The sequence below is a fragment of the Vanessa tameamea genome, chromosome 5 (assembly GCF_037043105.1).
Source record: "Vanessa tameamea isolate UH-Manoa-2023 chromosome 5, ilVanTame1 primary haplotype, whole genome shotgun sequence".
NCBI lineage: Eukaryota > Metazoa > Arthropoda > Insecta > Lepidoptera > Nymphalidae > Vanessa > Vanessa tameamea.
Genome location: NC_087313.1, coordinates 13,872,074 through 13,893,051, shown reverse-complemented (window position 1 = coordinate 13,893,051; position 20,978 = coordinate 13,872,074). Strand labels below are relative to the sequence as shown.

The following is a 20,978-nucleotide window of genomic DNA, read 5'->3' as shown; positions in this document are numbered from 1 at the left end:
GATATTCTGTATCGATTTCGAGAAGATTACATCGGATATTGAAATCGAAACCACAATAGCGATTACGGTACAAATAATATATACTCTACATTGAGTCATTATACGAAAGCTTTTACGGTCTGTATATACAGTGGCTCCTAATTACATATAGACACGCCGAACATTTTCTTTTAATTATATATTTCTTTAATTGAGTGAATGTTTTTTTTACACGTATGTACGTCAGCTAACTTTAAACGACGGCTTGTCAATGTTATCGACATATAATTGGTTTATTCAACAGTAGAAATATATGCGCGGAACGAAGGTGTGGCATTTTTTTAAATATATATCGTTCGAACCTTGAGATATATCCTATTCGATAAAAATAATTATGAAAATCAGTTCACGTCCTTTTTTTATAGTTTATTGATGCTAGTCTGTTTTATTGTAACGTTCTGTGGTCGTGTGTGTATGTCGTTATCTGCAAATTCTCTTGCAAGAGTTAGATTTATGTGATATTTTAATGCAAATGAATGTTTTTAGTAAATGAACATTAGTAAAGTTTTAAATGCAAACGTCTGTTTGGATGTTTGTCAATCATGCTTGTACGAATGGGTGTTAATTAGTTTGGCACGGAATTGGTGTGGAACAGGACAGAGTACTTTTTTAATTAGTCGTAAAAAACAAATTAAAATTTAATTTCCATCGAACAATGCGGGCGGGTTACAAGCAGATAGTCAGTGAGTCAGTCAGCATAAAATTATAATTAAAGTTGGGATACACTGTGAAAATATTTCCTTCTAATATTCATAATAATATCGAAACGATCGTTAAGGGAGGGACGCGTGAGGTGCCTTCCATAAACGTAAGAGAGATCACGATAATGTAATATCATATCCAAGTGTCTATCATGTCATCGAAGATCTCCGTTGGCTACGTACGAAGACTTTCGCGTGAGCATGTTGCATAACCGCTTTTCACATGAGTGGGACGCATGCTATCTGCGTTGCACCCCGGTGCATCGGTCATTGACACCCCCGGATATTCACGGGAAAGAAAAAAATAAATAAACATGGAAAGAAAGTTGCATAGTTAAACTGTATCAATATCTTGGAAAAATATTTGATGTGTTGATACAGATAAAAAATATTTAAATGTAGCATGTCAAATGTTATTTTATCTATGGTTTTAAAAGATACTTAGCTATTAAAATTGGAATTCCATTTAATTTCGACGTATCTCGATTCCTATTGTATTCAAACAAATACATTTTTTAAAAGTATTATTATTATTCCGATCGAATACATAATCTTAAATTAAATTGGATGATAATATGAGTATTGATTTAGAGTGACTCAGTTGAGTTACAATAGTCGCGTGTTATCACAGTGCTGAGTGAGCGTCTGCGCGTGCGCCGAGCCGTGCTCCATCTTATCGTAGTTATATATATCTGCGTGTATTACTTCATTACGTTACTTTAAATGACGGGCTATAAATTAGATACAGTAGGTTAAGAATATACTGGAGATAATTTTGCGTTTGATTAAATGATTTATTCAATATAACAAAATAGTTCAAACAATATAATAATGGCAATACTAAAATACGTTGGATCGATAAAAATATAAAAGTTAAGGCTAAATAGTTTTTATGATTGATTGAATCAATCCATCAATTCAGTTCCACTTTATCGAATGAATAAGAAAAATATAAATCAATGATAAATTGGTATAACAAATTTATCAATTAGACGAGTAAATCGGCACGTGTTACGTACGCGTAATGTGTACGAAACGGAACGCAAACGGAAGTGATGCAACGCGTTTCGGTGCGCATCTGTGTAAACATGGCGCGCTTTTCTGAATGGCATGATGGCGGCGTTTCCCGCGCTCGGCTCGCGGACGACGACCCCGCGCGCGGTCACCGCCCGGGGATAGTCGAGTGAAAGTAATTCGCGATCGGCGACCGCATGCGAGCTATGCCTCCCTGGTACCTCGACTCGAGAGTTGCATAGATTTATTACTATGTTACGTTATTATTTTGCATTGACAAACACCGACATTTTTGTAATAGTAGTATTTAGTAAAATTTGGAGATGTTGACGTGAGATCTTTGACCGAATCAACGAACTCTCTCAGTCGTCATTATTATATTTTTAATATTTTGTAATATATACGTTTTATTTCCTATAAATTGTAGTTTTGTTTTAAAAAATATCCCTAATATTGCTGAAGTCCTTTCTTTTAAATTAATGTAAATTAAGTGTCTTCCAAAAAATCTTCACACGTGTTAATAACATTAGTTTAGTGAGCCACAGTACACCGTATGCTTTATATAACATATTGTATATGTATTTGGGTAATGGTACTTACAAGAGGTTGACGTATTTTCAAAAGTCGTTGCTCCGTGTTTTTCGTTGTATTGAAAAACACACCTGTAGAAACACACAAAGAGTATTTCGCGTTGTTGCCAGCTATAAAATCGTTAGCGATTAATTATTTTTACTTTCTTTTAATTAATAGTAGCAACACGCGTTGTTGCGTCGCTTCATGGAATTGTTATAAATGCGGAAGAAATATCTTAATTTACTTTGACTAATATTTTTATTATGATTTGATTTCATGTAATTCAGATTTTTTTGTTATTATAAATTATTGTAGATAAACTTAATTGAGACGTCACGTCTCATTCCACGATTACATAATTCTTATCAAATGTCTATAATATAGGAAGATCGTCCAGTTTTACGAAGATCGTCTGTGTAGAATTTAAAGAAATTATCTTCGGGAATGTATTCTAAAATTTTATGAAAGGTTTTATCAAGTTTATTCTTAGTTTTGAGTAGAATTGTCAGTGTATGTTGCTTTGTTTTTATTACTATATGAAAATTCAGGCAGTGATTTTCTTTCATTGGTTCACTATTCGCAATGAACTTTTCTTTTGAAAGTTACTCGATAGATGACTTCACAACTTTCGATCGTGTTGTGTGGCAAAGGTCAGCGCCATTTCCTTACAAGGAACTACTTAATCTGTTATGAAAACATCCTCTGTATCATATTTAATTTAAACTTTTATTATTTTATTAGAAGGCTTTTGTTCGATATTATTAAAATAAATATGTATGCTTAACGACAATTCTCACTCACTCACCCCTTATTCTGCTCTGAAGGAACTACAATATATATAATAATGTAAATTTAATTTAACACATAAGTAGCTTTTACGCTTCGTGCCATGTATGTCACGGATAACAATATCTTAAATCAAAAGCCAATACATTCAATAGCTTTTATATAAGGGTGCATTTCATTTTCTACTCGTCGTGCGGTTAACATCGATTACTTTTATTCAATATTTAAATTTTATTTTCAGGTCTCGTACCAACCACGAGGAACAGAAGGAATATCAAGAATGTCATGACGCGTATAGAAACGATGATGGGACCTCTCGGAGCCTTGAAAGAATGCGTGGACCAGCGATTGAGGATCAAGGTAATACATAGCATCTGTTCTATGCCTCTAGACAATAATTGTTTTGGAGATTTTTTGGGGAAAATGGTTATGTATTGTCTTAGTGTCAGGTCAGGACCAAATGCTATACGAACTTTTTGAGGCAGTGACGTACGACGATGTAACGTAAACTTCAGGAATTTTTACAGAGAGAACTTAATAATGGCAACTAGTCCGACTCTTGTATCTGCAACCAGATCAACTAGCTTTAGTTAGTTGTTATAAAATGAAAATGTAAAGCGATCAACATTGTATCGTTGTGCCGTTGATAATTTTAAGGTTGAAATATTTCCAAAAGCTTTTGAACATGATCCCTTCCATTGTAGTCTTATAATAAGTTTTAAATTCATCTTCTCGGCGATTAAGACATTGTGAGGAAACATGTAGGTTTCGGATGAAAATTTATCACGTAAGTAACCAAGCATTGGGGATAAACAAATCTGGTCAAAGAAAGGCCTGCCATCGCCCAGCAGGGAGACATTAACAGACTGCTACAATACTTTTAAGTTTAAGTTAAAAACTCGTTAGGAAAATGTTCATAAACGAGAGGACTTGTCGTATTTTCCTAGTTCCGAAACCATAATTTCCAATCTTACATGTTCTCATCATCGTAACTACAAAGGGCGTTTGTGCATCATTAGTGCATCTGGCTCGCGTCCAACCCGGAACTCGCCCACTGGCAGAGGATGCTGCGCCGAAATAGATGTTCTATTAACTATGTATAGTCTATAAAGCCGTAGATGATTCGTCATAACTATCAGAAGAAATCGACATTTGGAACATGGTATACATTGTGGAGCCAATTTTATAAAACAGTCTTTTAATTTACTTTAGAAAGACATACGAGCTAATTCAAAATATATATCTTCTGATAAAGCAGTTGTCTGAAGTTAGACAATAGTTCTTGCACTGGCTCACTCACCCTTTAATCGTTTCGATACTTCGATTAGCTCCAGAAAATATATTTAACTAAGATTCTAAGTACCAGGCTATACTTTAAATATAAACAAATAATATGGAAGAGTAAATATGGATAAAAAAAGAGAGAATACACAGAAGGTATAGAAGGAAACCTTGTAAATACATTCCATAAGATCAACGAGATAATACAAATAACTGATTAAGTAGTTCCCAATGTGTGTTTAGTCATGTTAACAGATATTTGTACGGAAAAGGCGCCAGAGAGTAGTAAATACGGTGTTATCTCGTCGTATATGTCATTTGAGAGCGGTCAACTTTATGGCACTGTTTGCCAAGTGTGTAAAACAGAAATGCCTAGTGACTCACTGAAAAAGGTCTAGGAAGAGCCTTGTCCGATGCCAGCGCCGTCTACGTCACCCAGTTCGCTTGCGCAGCGTCTATTAATGGCGCTGTACAAACATGCAATTTGTCTGTAATGTGTGCTACACAAAGAATGTTTCAATGATGTGTTAAATATTCTTAAGATCCTTTTTATTTGTATGTTGTTTTCGTTTTGATCGTTCGTATCGCTAATACGATCTTTTTGTTCTTAATATTTATAATTATTTACTGTTTGTTAAAAATGAATTGTATGTTCGACATTGTTTTTTTCCTTAAATGAATATTTTTCCACTTTACATTAAGTATGTACGCCGACCTATCTTTACCTTGAATTTTAATTTTGAAGATTACCACAATGATTACAATTTATTTAAAAAAACACTTAATCGCGAACTATTTTGACAAGAACCATTCAAGATAGTAATCAGAATGTCTTAAAACAAAAACTTCAGATATACGATGTACCGCTTTCTATGTTCGGTATTTCGATTGTCAAACTCGTGTATAACTTCTGTTTTTCACGATATTACGTTGTTACTTTGGTTTATTTGTATCAGTTTTAGCGTCGACAACCACAATGCAATGTACGAAAGTCGATGAAAGTCCGCTGTTACCGATAAACAAAGAGAAAGGGAACACGATGAATGTATCTAATTCAGACAGCCTGTTTCCACAGATGCTTCATTTCTCTCCCCGGGAGAAATCGTAAATCCGACATTACGGTCATAAACTGAAAATATTGCACCAGGACATGCGTGTTCTTAGCCCTCGGTTGTACCCAGACGAAACCACCGTACAGTTCTCACCTAACTGCCAAGTCAAATTTAAAAAGTAAAGAAGAAACAAAAGTTTTAATAATGCCGACCGATTCATCTGTTAGTCCGAACATAACCCAGTTTGGACAAAAGTTTTCTCACGGGGTAAATGATATGGGGGTAATAATGTCGCGCCGGAACACGAATAAAAAAACAGAAAAAAATACTAGATGATTCCTTAACTTCTAGAACTTTCCGACACTTGCAAATAACTTATAATGGCGTTTATAAATTTTCACTCGCAGACAAAAGCGGTTGATGATTTCCACTACAGTCTGCGGGTCGTAAGTCCAGCTTAAAACGTCTACGGTATTACGATTTATGTTATCATGAATCATTTGTCCAATATTTTCGGATTAGGGCGATTTATTCCGGTTTAAGGGCCGTGGTGAATTAATTCTTTAGAAAATTATTTCGATTTCTAATCTGATTTTGATAAAATCTTTTAATGTCTCGGTAAAAAAGGCTAAAATCAGGTATGTCGGTCGCTCATTTTTGATCCTCTGCTGCTGTTCTCCGTGTCATTTTCATTTAGGTTAATCAGAAAACGGGAATTGCAAGTTATATGCAAAAAATTGACTTTGTTTCTCTTTTTTTTATGGCGTACGTGCAAATGGCCCGCAGAATCTAAATAGTCACCACTATTCAAAGACATTGGCGCTGAAAGAAATATTAATCATTCCTTACAACGCCAAAGCACCACCAACTTTGGGAACATGTCAAGTGCCTATATTTGCTCACTCACTCTACGAGCCGGAACACAACAATACTAAGTATGTTGTTGTTCAATGGCAGAAAATATGTCTGTTAAGTGGTGGTACCTACCCACACGTGCCTGTACAAAGCACTACCACAAAGGGAAAAAATACAATTGGAACATGAAATTAATTAAATTTAATGTGAATTCATTGTACGCTTTGCAGTTATTCTTATCAATTTTAAAGGTCAATAAAATAACACAAATGTTTAAATTCTGCTTTATACTGCTACTTAAGTATTGACAATAATCGAAAATAATGCGTACGCGCAGTCGTGTCTGTTAGTATATTAAAAATATTCAGCGGCGCTCCGGCTGCGAAGGCCGCCGCCGCCAGTCGCGGCCCGCGGGCGAGACGCTGTCATACTGCGTGTTATGCGCATGCGTGTTTCACGTGTGTACGGTCGACAAAAACATTCGCTCAAATTATCTCTTGATACCTGTACAATTTTATTAACTATAAGGACCTTTTTCAGGAATTTAAGCCCGTATTTCAGAGGATGTAGAAAACGATTCATTAATCATTTTTTGAAAAAAAAAAAAACATATTCTTAGATAAATTTTTCTTTTCTAATTAAATATTCGACATACGAGGCGGTTGTTGTAACTTTTTTTCTAAAAAATTGTGTATCTACGTACTCGTAATAAATTTCCACGAATAAATTATTGCGTTGCATAAAATCGATTTTTAGAGAATTTACCTTTTAAATACATTTACATGCTGATGGTATCGAGTGGTGAGACCTTGCTGTGATGTCAGTTATCTCATTGCCATATATCTCTGTGTGCGTGTATGTCGCTACTAGTGTAAGTTTCGCTGTGTGGAGCATACAAGGGCCGGCTAGGACGAATCGTGCGCAGTATACTTCCTCATATATTTAATCCATTTATCAGTCATTAGTTGTTTTTGGTGTTCGCCTTGACGTATCGAATATTTCAATACATAATTAAATACGGCCGATAGCAATGGAACTTGTCTAGTTTAATAGGAATCTGTTTCACGTCCACGAGATAAGATATTGTTGTTACAAGATATACTATCTGCTGAATTGTTGTGTTTAGGTATCTGTGTTTTGTTCGTGTGTTTATTTCTTTATTTCCGGATAATCTTAGTCTTAATACGCGTACAAGGTCGTATATATGAGTAAACACATTATAGAAAGGATACTTTTTTTTTTAAAATGCTGCGCAAAATTTTTACGGTTGGCGATTAAATAATATGACCTTAAGCTTTTTGCGTCGTGGTCATTTCTTTGCTAAAGTTTTTCTTGTTTTTCTTTGTGTTATATTATTATTAAATACCTGAATTTTAGTATATTTAAATAAGTTACCAAATAATTGTTTGTTGCTTAAGTCGAAAGCGACGCAGGCAAATGTAAAACGTAGTTACTTTGTCTGTTTTTTTTTTACCCACGATTTTACGAGAATGTCGAAGGTGTGAGGCGGCTCACCCCGAAATGTATAGCCACGCAAGGTCGGCAACATTCGAAGTGAGGCTACAGCCGACTCGCCACTGTGTTTTCGTCACGAAAACTTCGTCACCCTTATTCCATCAGTACATACAGACGTTTCCGACACTAACGAGACTGTATTTGGACCAGTTTTTGGCGTTTTGCTTCTTTTTCCGCAGGTGTTTTGCACTTGCTCCAGTTTCAGCGTTTAAGTCTATCGCAACATTTTTTCACATCGTATTATAAATATTCAGATGTACATATGTCGATCGTTTGTTCGTTTCAATGGTATTTAATATAACTAGTTTATTATAAATATCAGTAATATTTTTATAGAAAACAGTATTCACTTACCGTATACTGAAGCTGAGTAATCATACATTCGCCAAGGTCAGTATTTCCACACCATTACCTGTTAACAGAAATTATATTATTGGCACATACGGAGTGTAAATATATAATACTAATGAGGTAGTAATTATTCTTCTGGCTTCTGGATATTTGATTCAAGGAAAACTACGCCATTGAACGGACCACCAGAATGTCTATCATGAATTCGATATTCCACTTCACACAATGAGCTATCAAACGAATTATCTAACCTCGCTTTATCGCTCCATCGTCGCCTTGTAAAGGTAATTCCGTTTAAATTAAACTAAAACTTGAGAACAAAGCTTACAGTGAAAATTTTAAAAAGTTTTTTCATTGTCGCGACTACTTGAAGTTAAACACGAAGCGATATCGCACCTCAGCATCTGTAGTTATCGCGTCAATTATTTACAAGGCTTCTTGAAAAAGAAACTCGATAATTTTATGGTCTCAATAATCATTTAGCACTCAAGTACTCGGTCGAAGGTATGATGCATTCGGCCTCGCGGGTAAACAAACGCTAGATAGCGCTAGACAAAGACGACGCGAGGTCATGAGCGTAGCCTTGTGCGGGTGCGCGCGCGCACGCTTCCGCCTGTCGACGGTCGAGCGCCGCACGCGATTCAGTCTTCGCCCGCATGCCACTGACGATGGACGCATATGACACAATTATACTGTATTATAATTATTAAATGTCTCACAAAGAGTTCGATTAGTTTGTCCCTTATTATTAAAAATGATTATTTTCAATTAAAAATTAGGTAATGAGGTTGCAATATATGCGTAAGCTCATTTATGTATCTATTGTTACGAAAATAACTAGAATCAAATAAGAGTACATTCTAAAGGGCGACAGATAAACGAGCTTGCACATTGCTCGGACATCTATTAAGCGCGCATGCGCATCGTCCTACGCATGCGCTGAAACTACTTTGAAGCAATTTCAATTGCAGTTTATGATGATGGCAGAGGATGAGAGATAAGGATTGCAATCTGTTTGAAATATGGAATGATAAATCTATTCGTATGTGGAAAATTATTCAAGGTATATAATAACACGAAGAGCCGAAAGACAAATTTGAGAGATTCGTCTTCGATTACAAATCTCACGTGTATTGATGGAGATATTCGTGACCAATGAAACGTTTATTTCCTTTTGTCTACGGGAAACGACACTAGGATTTTAATAAATATTCCTTACCAATGTACTGAAAACAATACCTATATAGATAGCCTTTGTTGTGCTACAATATGTTGATTAATTTTAAATTGTAGGTGAACGTCATGTTTATGTTTAATAAAATCTTACAAATAATTATGTTAGATTTTATTATACTAGCAAATGTAAAAATATGGTGTCAGGTCGAAGAAAATTCAGGAGAAATTCAATATTTTTAGAAATAATGATTTGTCTACTATTGAAATACAAAAATAAAATGTTTGACAAAGGTTAAGGTATCATACCTAATCCTTAATATTTAATTAAATAAATTTGATCGATTAAATTTTCAATGTTATTGCGTTGTGGATGAGTAATAGTAGAATTTTCAATTGTTGCGAAAAAAAGTGTCTTGTATATTATTCCGTAATATTAATATACTCTTTGTCACTTGTGGGTATAGAAAGGGGACAAAGTAAGTATTACATGTATGTTTTTTTCAATCAGATCAAAGTATCAAATTATTTTCCGAACCGGTAAAGATTTTACTCGGACCAGTAATAAGTTTTACATAATGTTATACATAACTTGAATATAGGAATACCTTGATCCGAGCAACAATTGATAATCTTTTGCTAATTATGAGCATTGTCAAGTCAAAATATTGCCGAAATCTCTCGTCTCTCGATGGATCATAAAATGCAAGTGAAATTATTAAAACAAATCAGACGTATATAAACGAAGATATTTATTGAAGGAAATTGTTTGAGCATAAACGCTTTTCATGATATTGATCGATTCCGCCTTTTGTTTGTCGAAGCTCGTTATTTTATAACTTCTTATATAAATAAAATGGGTAAATATATTTTTACATACAACGTCTATTGCTGTATATAAGGAGAACGACTGTTGCTACGACGAAATCTTTTTATCAAAAGCAATATTTGGCAAAAATAGATACTCTAATTAAAGGAAATATATAACAAAGTTTTCCCGAATTCGCTGTATTTTAATAAATTATTGGATAGCATATATTTAACAAAATGATGACAAATAAATATATGTTTTTCAGTATGTCACCATATGCATTTGATTCGAGTAATGCCATATGCGTTTACTTGTTGGTAAGGCTTTGTACAAGCCCGTCTGGGTAGATATCATCCACTCATCAGATATTCTACCACCAAACAACAGTACTCAGTATTGTTGTATGCCGGTTTGAAGGGTGAGTGAGCCAGGGTAACTATAGGAAAAGGGGCATAACATCTTAGTTCCTGAGGTTGGTGGCGCATTGGCGATGTAAGAAATGGTTAATATTTCTTCCAGCGTCAATGTCTATGGACGGTGGTGACCACTTTCCATCAGGTGGCCCATATGCTCGTCCGCCAACCTATATCAAAAATTTTATTTGAATTCGAATATTATGATTTATAATTTCTAAATAATGCTGAATTAAAACCACGATCTGTTTTCATTTTCGGTCACAGGAACGATAAAATATTTTAGTTTTTCTCTCCGTTTATGACACAATAACTCAAGATGACCTCCAATATGGTCATGTCCTTTCACATCAAATATAATTACTATTTTTGTATCTTGTAACAAATCTAAAGCTCATTGTTAACTTTGTAGTTTTTATTGTGACCGTCAAAATTGTGCCCAATGTCACCGTACGCTTACGGAAAAAATTCCAAAGGCGCTGCTAACTTCATAAAAGTAAAAACACAGCATTGACCTTTACCTACTGACTTAGGACCGAGACCTTGATTTGAGTTTTGGACGTTCTTATCAAAGTTTTTTTATTGATCAATAAAGGGCTTGGCCTTGTATGGTATCAGTTGAAGGCCGATGATCGATTCCGGCTTGTTTTTTCGTCTTTTGATCTTTACGCATCGCTGAAATTTCCGCTTGCGCCTTCCTTCCTCATTGGTTTTTGGTGCACAATGCAAGACTTTTTTTATAATAGAGAACACTATTGTTAAATGTGTAAAAGAAACTCTTTCAATAAATTAAACAACCGTCAAACTGTTTCTACGTTCTAAAACTTACTCACCGAAAATTCTAAATCACGACCAAGTTTACCCCAAGTTGCCCGATTTAGTCGTCATTTATTATATCATATAGAGCTTGTAATAATGATCGAATAAGCGCACAATTGCTAACAGGAATCACGTAGCCTTCAATGTCGTCTGAAAACATATTCATAAATATAATTACTTGAATGCACCAAATTGATTGGATTTCGAGGGTCAACTGGTCGAGCAAAAAGTACGGAAGTCACGGCCTATTAGTTGTTTGCTAAATGCAAGTTATAAAAGTCAATGACGATTGTTAAATAATGGAAATTTATTCTAAATTATTCTATTGAGATATCAAATATCGCTATGTGTAAACTTTATTTTATAATTTATAAATAAGTTAATTGTTGAATATTTTAAACCAATGCTAAAACGCGACAAAAACAAAACAGATGCAAGTGTCCATGACATTGGCTTGCCGAAACCGAGAGTATCGGATCTGGAACACGACTTGCGCAAGAGCACCCGACGCACTTGTGACTTAAGCCGAAATAGCCGGCGTCACCCAGCGGTGTGACCTCGCGGGTTCCTTTGTTTCATTTTTAACATTGACCTTTAGGGTTCTGAATCATGTATACGTAATTTTTCATATCCAAATTTCTCGCTTTAAGAAACAATTAAAAAAAAGCTTCAACACTTCAATCTCAGCACGTATTTACATTTTAACGTACTAATAATGTTCTTGCAACTATTTAAAATTACAGTCAATTAGCGAACGAATAAGGTAAATAGGCAATTACGCATAATTATCGACAAGTAACTAAAAGCGAATATCGAGCCTTCACCTTAGCTACTACATTACGCTTCCGCGTACTTCACGTCACCGTTCACTTTCACTGCGACACGACGTGGGGGGACTGCCTGACTTAGATACGATGCCTGGCGAGACCGGACTAAGTTAGTCATTATGTACCTTATAAGCGTCGAGGTAAGATCTATTTTTCAAGGTCTCAACTCTTAATTTTTTTGAGTCACCGTCCTTCTGTTTGTATAATTTAAAACTTCATGTGCGATAAGTAAGGTGTGTTTTCGCTTGTTACTCTAAAAAAGAAGGCCTTGAAGGTCGTACGCACTGTATTCATAGTTGTTTACTTTCTAAGGCGGTCAATGGTCAAAGCTTTTGGTACGTGAATATTTATAGATTTGAGCCCACTCAAGGTCGAGTTTTTGCTGGTCAATGAGGTGTTCTAACTCTTTCAATCTTTAACTTATACGGCGAAACAACACAAGTAAACCACTCCCTATAGGAATTGACATTTTAATGGACAGATGCAAATTGTTTGCGGGATAAATATCATCAACTTTTGACCTTAAACGCGTCACGAAGATACTATCGTTAAAGATTAATCGTAATTGAACCTTCCTTATGTTGTTTTATTTAAAAAAAAAATGGTAATTGTAGTCTCAATGGCTCGTGCGCCTGCGCAGCGCGACTTGCATATTTTGTACACTTTCTCTTGGCACTTGTGCTCGTGGGAACGTGACCACGTGACGTGTGGATCAACTGATTACGGTAAAACTACCATTATGAGTACTTTCTGACAACTCGTTTGCGTCTTAGTTGAAGACAGTTATGAGTTTACCGAACCAACGTCATTTCGTTTCAGTATTTGTAATTGGATCTTTAATGTAACTCTCATCAAATTTTGATTAATCTAAAAGATACAAATATTATTATATAATTTTAATTGCTGAACGTCCCGACTTCGTACTGACGAAATGAGTAAATTTTTGTTTGTTAATAAACGCAGTCGCAGATTACCTTTCGGGTCCAACCTAAATCATCCAGAGAGTCAAAACAGTGCTAGTTATTACGTAACGTTTAGAAATTCACTGACATCTACGGATGTCGGGGACTATCGTTAACTTTACATTTGTCACGTGACTCCCTCCACTCGAGGAAGGTCTGATTAATATCATCTTCTACAGAAGAATTATATAAATAAGAATACTGTTTTTCTTTTAATTTCCGGTAAATTATGAAACTGGTTATAATATAATTTAGCAATCAAATCATTATTTTATTCGCGTTGTTATTTGGAACCTTCACGAAATTTTCCATATTGTATTTATAGTGATTCCTTTACCTTGTCAACCGTTCATGGATAGTCGGATAACCTTACTTCAATATTATGAAACTAACTCTTTTTCCTCGCATTAATGTTGGTGAGATCTAACCTAACGATTACAAATGATAAGTAACAATTTAAAGCTATTGTCCAAAGTAATAAATACCCAATTTTTAATTTACTTAGAGTTCCTTTTCATTTGATAAAATTTAAAATTAAGGAAATAAACAAAGTTTTAATTGGAGGTCATATGTTGATTTAATATGTAATCTATTGTTAATGTTTTGTTATTTTTAAATATACGTATAAATATTTCAGAAGTAAATTTCTGATCTGTAAAACTTTAAGGATGTTAAAATATGTTTTAAATTTAAGATTATAGTGATACTTATTTCGTTTCTATCATTTAAACGACTTGGGCATGTCTTCGAAAGCGTTTATTGGTCAGTTAAAGCGAAAATAAGTCTGTTTGTTAGTCTGGGTTCCGGCTAAGTGTAAAGGCAGCAGGGATGCATGAATATTTATAGGAAATAAAAAGTGACCCAATCAGAATGCGGGAAAAAATAAATTGATAAATGAAATTCTTTAGTTTCAATATATAGATTTGATTATCTAAATTAATCTCCAGTGGACGATCCTTCTTCAGATGTCGAAATAACACGAGCTCTATTGTTAACTGTTCATTGTACATTTGTCACGTGACCCCCTCCCCTCGAGGAAGGTCTGATTAATTTCATCTTCTCCGAGATCACTCGTGTCTCTAGTCCTGTGTAAAAATAGACTACGGCGGAATAGTCGCCGACTATATATAAGGTTGTCGAATACATTGTGTATATTGTTTTGTGACCGTGATACACAATTAGTTCTTACTTCGAGAAATGGCTGATAAATCTACAAAATTAAATTTAGCAGATGATAATTCTATCGTGTGGAATGTTTTTTTATTTTTTATTTGATTTAAATAAGTTACCAGTAGGTTTGTTACGTAACCTTATGTTAAATGGTTACCTTTCCCACTGAAGAGTGAACATTTCTTACATCGTCAATGCACTGACAGATAGGATCTGAGTTGCTATATCCCTTTTGCCTGTCATTATACTGGCTTACTTACCTTTCAAACAAACATCCAGTAATACAAAATATTCATATTTAGAATTGGCACCCAGATGGCACACAATTCGTAACCGACCTGAAGTGCCTAATCTACTTAAATAAATTTAAACGCAAAATGAAATGGTAGCCCTAGCTAAATATTTGGTTATAAGAGCCAAGGCGAAGGGCGCTGGGCGCGATCCAGTTGCGGCCATTAAAAATATTACTCAACTATTATTATAACGTTACGCAATTCATAAAAGTCGTTTAAATTAACGAAATCGGTAAAAGTATCACGTTCTATTGAATGTATATACATATACGAGTATATTATGTAGTACCTAAAACACGACTGGAAAAACATCACGCACAGAACCTACAGATTTACAATTTACGTGCTGGAGTGTAACACTACTAATTTTCCTACCACTCAATACGTTTCATTGGCCTGAGCTGGGATTTAAATCCAGGACCTCGAGGTCCGCAGCCTAGCCACTAAACCAACGCGAGCATAGCCAATAGTTCAGAAACGAGGTTAATTCAAAGCCATAAACATTTCCCGCACATTAATAGTGCAATGTTGTAAATGTTAGTTATATATTTTTAACTTTAATTTATCTCGAGTGTCGATATCAAACTCAATCAGCACTGACCTGACGATAGCGACTGTCCTCTGTTTGTCGGCAACAATAACAAATAATACTTCCTAGTGGCGACGTCGGTTATTACTTGTTCACGGTAAATATTCATTTAGCTACAACCAATGAGACTTTTTCTGGTCATTATTGTTTTTAAAGTTACGGCTACGATTTTAGAGAAAAGCATTTATATATATATATACTTCAATTAATTTACCAATGTAATGTATCCATTGATGCATTATATTCTGGTTAAATATTGAATTTTGTTTCTTTTAATTATTTATTTAATTTTATTCATAATTGTGTAAGCTTTCCGTTAGTATACGTTTATGTATCTGATTAATTGTATAATGTTACCTATTTGATTTCAATGTATGTAAGTCTTTGTTTAATTTTAATATTTGTGTAATTTATATCAGTGGAAACTTAGCTGATGTGTATAATATTGTATACCATTATGCCATAAGTGTCATCTCACTGTTTGTTTCCCTAAAATAAAATGAAATAAAAATAAAAAATACCGATATCACCATCGGCCATATAGACATTAGCACTATAATAAAAATAATCATCCCTTACATCGTAAATGCGCCACCAACCTTGAGAAGTATGATGTTATGTCCCTCGTGCCTGTTACACTGGCTCACTCACCGTTCAAACCGGAACGCAACAGTATTCAGTGTCGCTGTTTAGCAATAGGATTTGTGATTAGTGGGTGGTACCAACCCAGAGCACTTATACCAAGCCCTGCTACCAGGTGTTTATTAATTTCCCACTAATACAAGTAATAGATTTTAAATATATTTGTATAAGAGTTTGTTTGCAAGCATTAGAACAGTGAGATTTCATATTATTATTATAATCACGCGAAATTAGTTCGCTAGAGGAGCCGAGCCTCATTAGTATCATTAGGTGTCGCTGCTTTCTCTGTAAGAATGTATAATAACAAGCGCGTAATAGCTTACCGGCTCGGGTCTTACATTACCAGTAATATTAATCTAAATGAAATATCCGTAACGCGATCATAGAGCCGAGGTGGTCCAGTACGCACGCCTTAACCGACGGTTGCGGGTTCATACCCACTGATTGTTATATGCTCAAATTGTGTTTATCTTTACATAGTATAAAACAAAGTCGCTTTCTCTGTCCCTATGTCCCTCTGTACGCTTAAATCTTTAAAACAACGCAACGGATTCTGATGCGGTTTTTTTAAATGGATAGAGTGATTCGAGAGGAAGAACACTGATAATTTTAAAAGTTTCTAATGTGATGTCGTAAATTTATACATTTTTTGTGCTTACATTGTAAACGCTGGCTGAACCCTACTAGATAGATCAAAATAATGTACTACAGAATTGTACACCTCAAAAATATCTACAAAAAGTCCGCGATGGTATGTGTCTATCTGTTAGTTATAACCCACAATAACATTTTTTTGTCATTTATTTTTTACCAAAAATATTATAAATGCGAAAGTAACTCTGTCTGTCTGTCTCGCTTTCACGCCAAAACTACTGGACCGATTTAAATGAAATTTGGTACACAAATAGTCTAGAGCCTGAGAAAGGACATAGGCTAAAGTAGCCTATGTCCTTTCTCAGGCTCTAGGCTCTATTTGGAAAAAAGTGCTGTAAAGGGTTGAAAAGGGGATGAAAGGTTGTATGTTGTTGAAAGTATTGTCATGTTTAGAATTTTTAGAACTAGAAGCCTAAAACTTATATTTTAGGCTGTACACTTATAAAATAACATATCATGACACCCACTCGGGAGGGAATTTTGGATATTCTACCCCTAAATGGGTAAAATAGGGGTTGAACGTTCGTATGGAATTTTTTAAGTTAGAAACATGAAATTTTATTTTTGGGATACTGATTAAAAAGGAGTAGATACGTATTTAAGAGTTTCTTGATATTCTACCTCTGAGGGGGTGAAATAAGGGATGAAAGTTTTTATGGAAGTCCGTAAATTAAAAACAAAAAAATGCTTTTTGGGATACTGATTAAAAATGATTTGATTCGCATTTAAGCGTTTCTGGATATTCTACCCTAAGGGCTGAAATACACAGCAATGTGGTATACAAAGAGGTATTACATTATCGTAACATTTTAAGTTAATTTGTAAATATATTTATATTCTACGCGGGCAAGGCCGCGGGTAACAGCTAGTATAAATATATATAAATCGAGGAGGAGATCTGCCAAATAAGAAGAGCGGGCCTAAGCATAACTGTTTTATAACTCTCCGTAGAAGTCTCAAGAAATTTCAATTGTCTGTCAATTCGAAATCCGGTTCGGTAATATTAATAAAATTCCCTTGGTACAGCAAGTGTATGTTTGCTTATATTATTGCAACTAATTTATTGCGTCACCTCTATCCCGAGGCCGGGACATTGGTGTGGGAACAGTTGTAGGAAGAGCATTGAGATGCAATTTTACAATCAACGCCGGGACAAGCGCAATTGCGGCGTGCAGGTGAAGGGACGTCCCGCCCACCGCGGTCTTCTTAAGGTCGAACGCGACATTTGTGTGATGTGTGGGCAGTTGGAGGGGAAATTGTTTAAATCTTGAGTAAAAAGTTGCATTTGTGTGTGTGTGTGTGTGTGACTTGCAACAAATTAACATTTGTTGCAATTCATTCCGTATCGATAGCTTTTTGTTCTTCGTCAAGAACTGTTAAAAATATAACGTTTTATTTAAAAAATTACGATTTATTATATTTATAAATATTACAGTTTATTGAAACCTCAGCAGATTTTGACTATTTGCTAAGATTAATAAATTAAATGTTTCCATTAAAAGTCTTAACTACCTATAAGCGGTTTAATTGAATTAAAGTAGAAAACATACGTAACGTAACGTAACGTAAACGTAACGTAAAAACAACGTAAGTGTTCCAAAACTATACAATTTTTATTTTTTTTAAATATATACTTGCTTTGTGTATTAAATTATTTTATTATAAAGTATCAAAAACCATTTACCAGATATTAATTTAATTTAAAAATTTTACCCACAATTTTGCAAACTAAGCCCAAAAATGATATTGTTCGTCAATCAGCTCAGTACGATAGTTCTACCGTTCGATGCGACGTGACGTGTTATGACGAGTGGACTGCCCTCGCCTCCGACCTTGTTCAGAACAACTTTCAACCCGGAAAACGTTGATCCATTTTTATCACGACACCACACGGTGCGATTTTATACGGGTGCCCTTTTTTGGTCCTTGTTTTGATGTTTTTTTTTTAAATTTAATTAGCGATTTGGGAAGGTCACTTAGTATAGTATCACCTTGAATGCTACACTAGTTATCTAAGTATCGATGTTTATTGTAACACAGTCTGTACTGTAATTAAAACAGTAGTTTGTATTGTGACAACATCGTTATAGTCAGCCGAGTGTGAGGAATTACGAATATTACTTTTAAGTATACTTTTAAGTTTTCTTGTGACTTAGAAATTCTTTTATAATTGTCTTCCAATGAGCGAAGGAATTGATATTAAATGTTAAAGCGTTATTCTCTATTATTAAAAATACTAGTACTAAACGTTGCCAAGAATCCATCTACGTGCTTTCAAACTGTCCATCACCCCCCACCCCTCCCTCCCTCCCATTAATGATAACGGACGGTAGGCGCTCACAGATCTATCCATTTCTTCTTTGGTCTTCCCGTTACCTTATAGTGGTTATACATATTAAATAGCCCTAAAAGACCTTCGTCGCTAGTTTACTGATCTTCCTCAACTATAACGGTGTTTGTATTTGCTTAAATTATCTCGCCCAGTGGAAAAATATCAGAGCTATATATATGAGTTGTTTTTGGTCGAACCTTGGGTGAGTACTTACGAATTGAGTCGGCCGCGCTCGAGGTCACATCGTGATAAATATGCGGGTGTGTGTGTGTGTGTTTATGTATGTGTTGGATTGATTGAATTATAGGTCAGTTTGTATAAGCGGGTAATGTCCTTGGTCGACTAGCGCTGGTTTTTTTTTCTCTTTAAATTTAGCTCTGTCTCAAAAATTTTAGCGGTACGGGATTGTTTGTACTTTTGTTTGTCTCGGCTGAATAAATTGTGCCGTTTATCTTGCGGATTAAATATATAATTAATTAATGATATACAATTGAGAATAATTCGATTTTAAAACTGTTAATTTTTCGAAAATGTTTTCATTTTTGCGAGAAAATCTAATCTAAAACAACCGTTACGATCTAATCTAAAACGGTGTAACTCGAAATTATTTGTTTATAGAATGTATTCTTCGTATCATCATTTAAATTAGGAATGTTTCTTTAACGGCGGAAGTTACCCAGGTGTTTGTTTTTAATCAAGCGGCTTTGGGCACTTAATGGCGCTTAATGAAATCCGCTTCGAAGGCTATATGTAAAACGTTACTTAAAACAAAATAAAGATAAAACAAACAGTTTAATTTCGTTCCGTATTATGGTTAAAAACTAGTTTCGAATTAGTCTGTTCGGTTCGGTTCGTTACAATAATATTTTAACATTCTTGTATTTCTACAATATACAAGTTTAATTACTACTACGACTATGTGCTTTAATTTCAATATACATATATTTTCACAAACTCTCGTACCGTATTCTATTATACGAGTCTTCCTACTCGATTTCGTACATAGCGCCCCTTTGCAAGAGACTAACTGCGTAGGAGCAGGGCCGGATTAACCATGTCGGGGCTCTAGGGCAATGCTCATCTAGAGGCTAACCAACATATGAGTTTCTCTAACGTCCTAAAATATATCACGGCGCATTCATATAAATAATAACGAATAACAATTTCATTGACAATTAATTTGATCTTCCTAATTCTAACTCCAGTCGATGCGGGGCTCCTGGGCCTATCTACGCAATAGATAAAGTCCAGTCCTGCGCAAAATATATTACAGTAAAGACGTGTACAATCTCTATTTCCTCACTCGCATAGTCCGATGTAACGGCTCGGTTATTTATCGGCGGGGCAATAAATATTCGTTAATCAACAATAACTACATTATTCAAAATCAAACACAAATGATGTAATAAACAATATTATATCCCATAGCCTTGAGGCATTTGAATGAACGATTTGTCGGACGTTTCATGATAATTTGTTAATTTTTTAATGTATATATTACTTACGACTTAATTGGCAACACGTATATTAAATTTCATTAAAAATTACAGTCGTACAGTTTTTTTATTTTAAGTCGAAAAATTAGTCATTTGATGGTAAGTAAACCACGTGGTCTAAGATATGCCGTATGCTTGGAATTATACTGGCTCATTAATTCTGGAATACAAAAATACAAAGTTTTGCTGTTTGGCGTTTTTGCTTTATGTTTATATATTTTCATGTTTACAATAAAACAGATAATTTTATTTTATGTTATATGGGATAATCTTATGTGAATGAAAAATGCTTTGGAAAACTCGTCAAAATATACGAGTGTTTGTTTAACTAATAATAATAATATTAATTTCATATCATGCGTCAATATTTAATTAAATTATTTAAAATGAGATTAAGTCTGTACTTACTTATAAATCTAATATACTTGTAAAAGATGGAAGGCAGTTTTTCATTTGAACACATTTGGCAGGTTCCACTGTCCGCGCGAATCCTGTAACAAAAAATATAATTTATTCTACGTTCTGAAGACGTATTATGGTAAGGGGTACGAGGTAAAGTGCCACCTCGGTGCAGAGGGTAATGTCGGGGTATTAAATATACCGTACAGTAATTTGCAGCCAACCGAGCAA

General features: G+C 34.7%; 2 protein-coding genes across 3 annotated transcripts in view; one reads left to right on the top strand and one right to left on the bottom strand.

Annotated features, from left to right (window-relative positions):
- LOC113404464 (ecdysone-induced protein 74EF) overlaps window positions 1-20,978 on the bottom strand; it is a 151,558-nt gene that overhangs the window by 101,874 nt on the left and 28,706 nt on the right. For both annotated transcript variants that reach the window (XM_026645359.2, XM_026645360.2), the window contains exons 2-3: window positions 20,757-20,839; window positions 8,171-8,228 (exon numbers count right to left, since the gene is read on the bottom strand). The gene's annotated coding sequence lies outside the window, so the exon portion shown is untranslated. The remainder of the gene's footprint in view (window positions 1-8,170; window positions 8,229-20,756; window positions 20,840-20,978) is intronic.
- LOC113404466 (U7 snRNA-associated Sm-like protein LSm11) overlaps window positions 1-20,978 on the top strand; it is a 29,390-nt gene that overhangs the window by 7,076 nt on the left and 1,336 nt on the right. Inside the window, exon 2 of the mRNA XM_026645363.2 lies at window positions 3,355-3,473. Within this exon, the coding sequence (XP_026501148.1) occupies window positions 3,355-3,473 (119 nt within the window). The remainder of the gene's footprint in view (window positions 1-3,354; window positions 3,474-20,978) is intronic.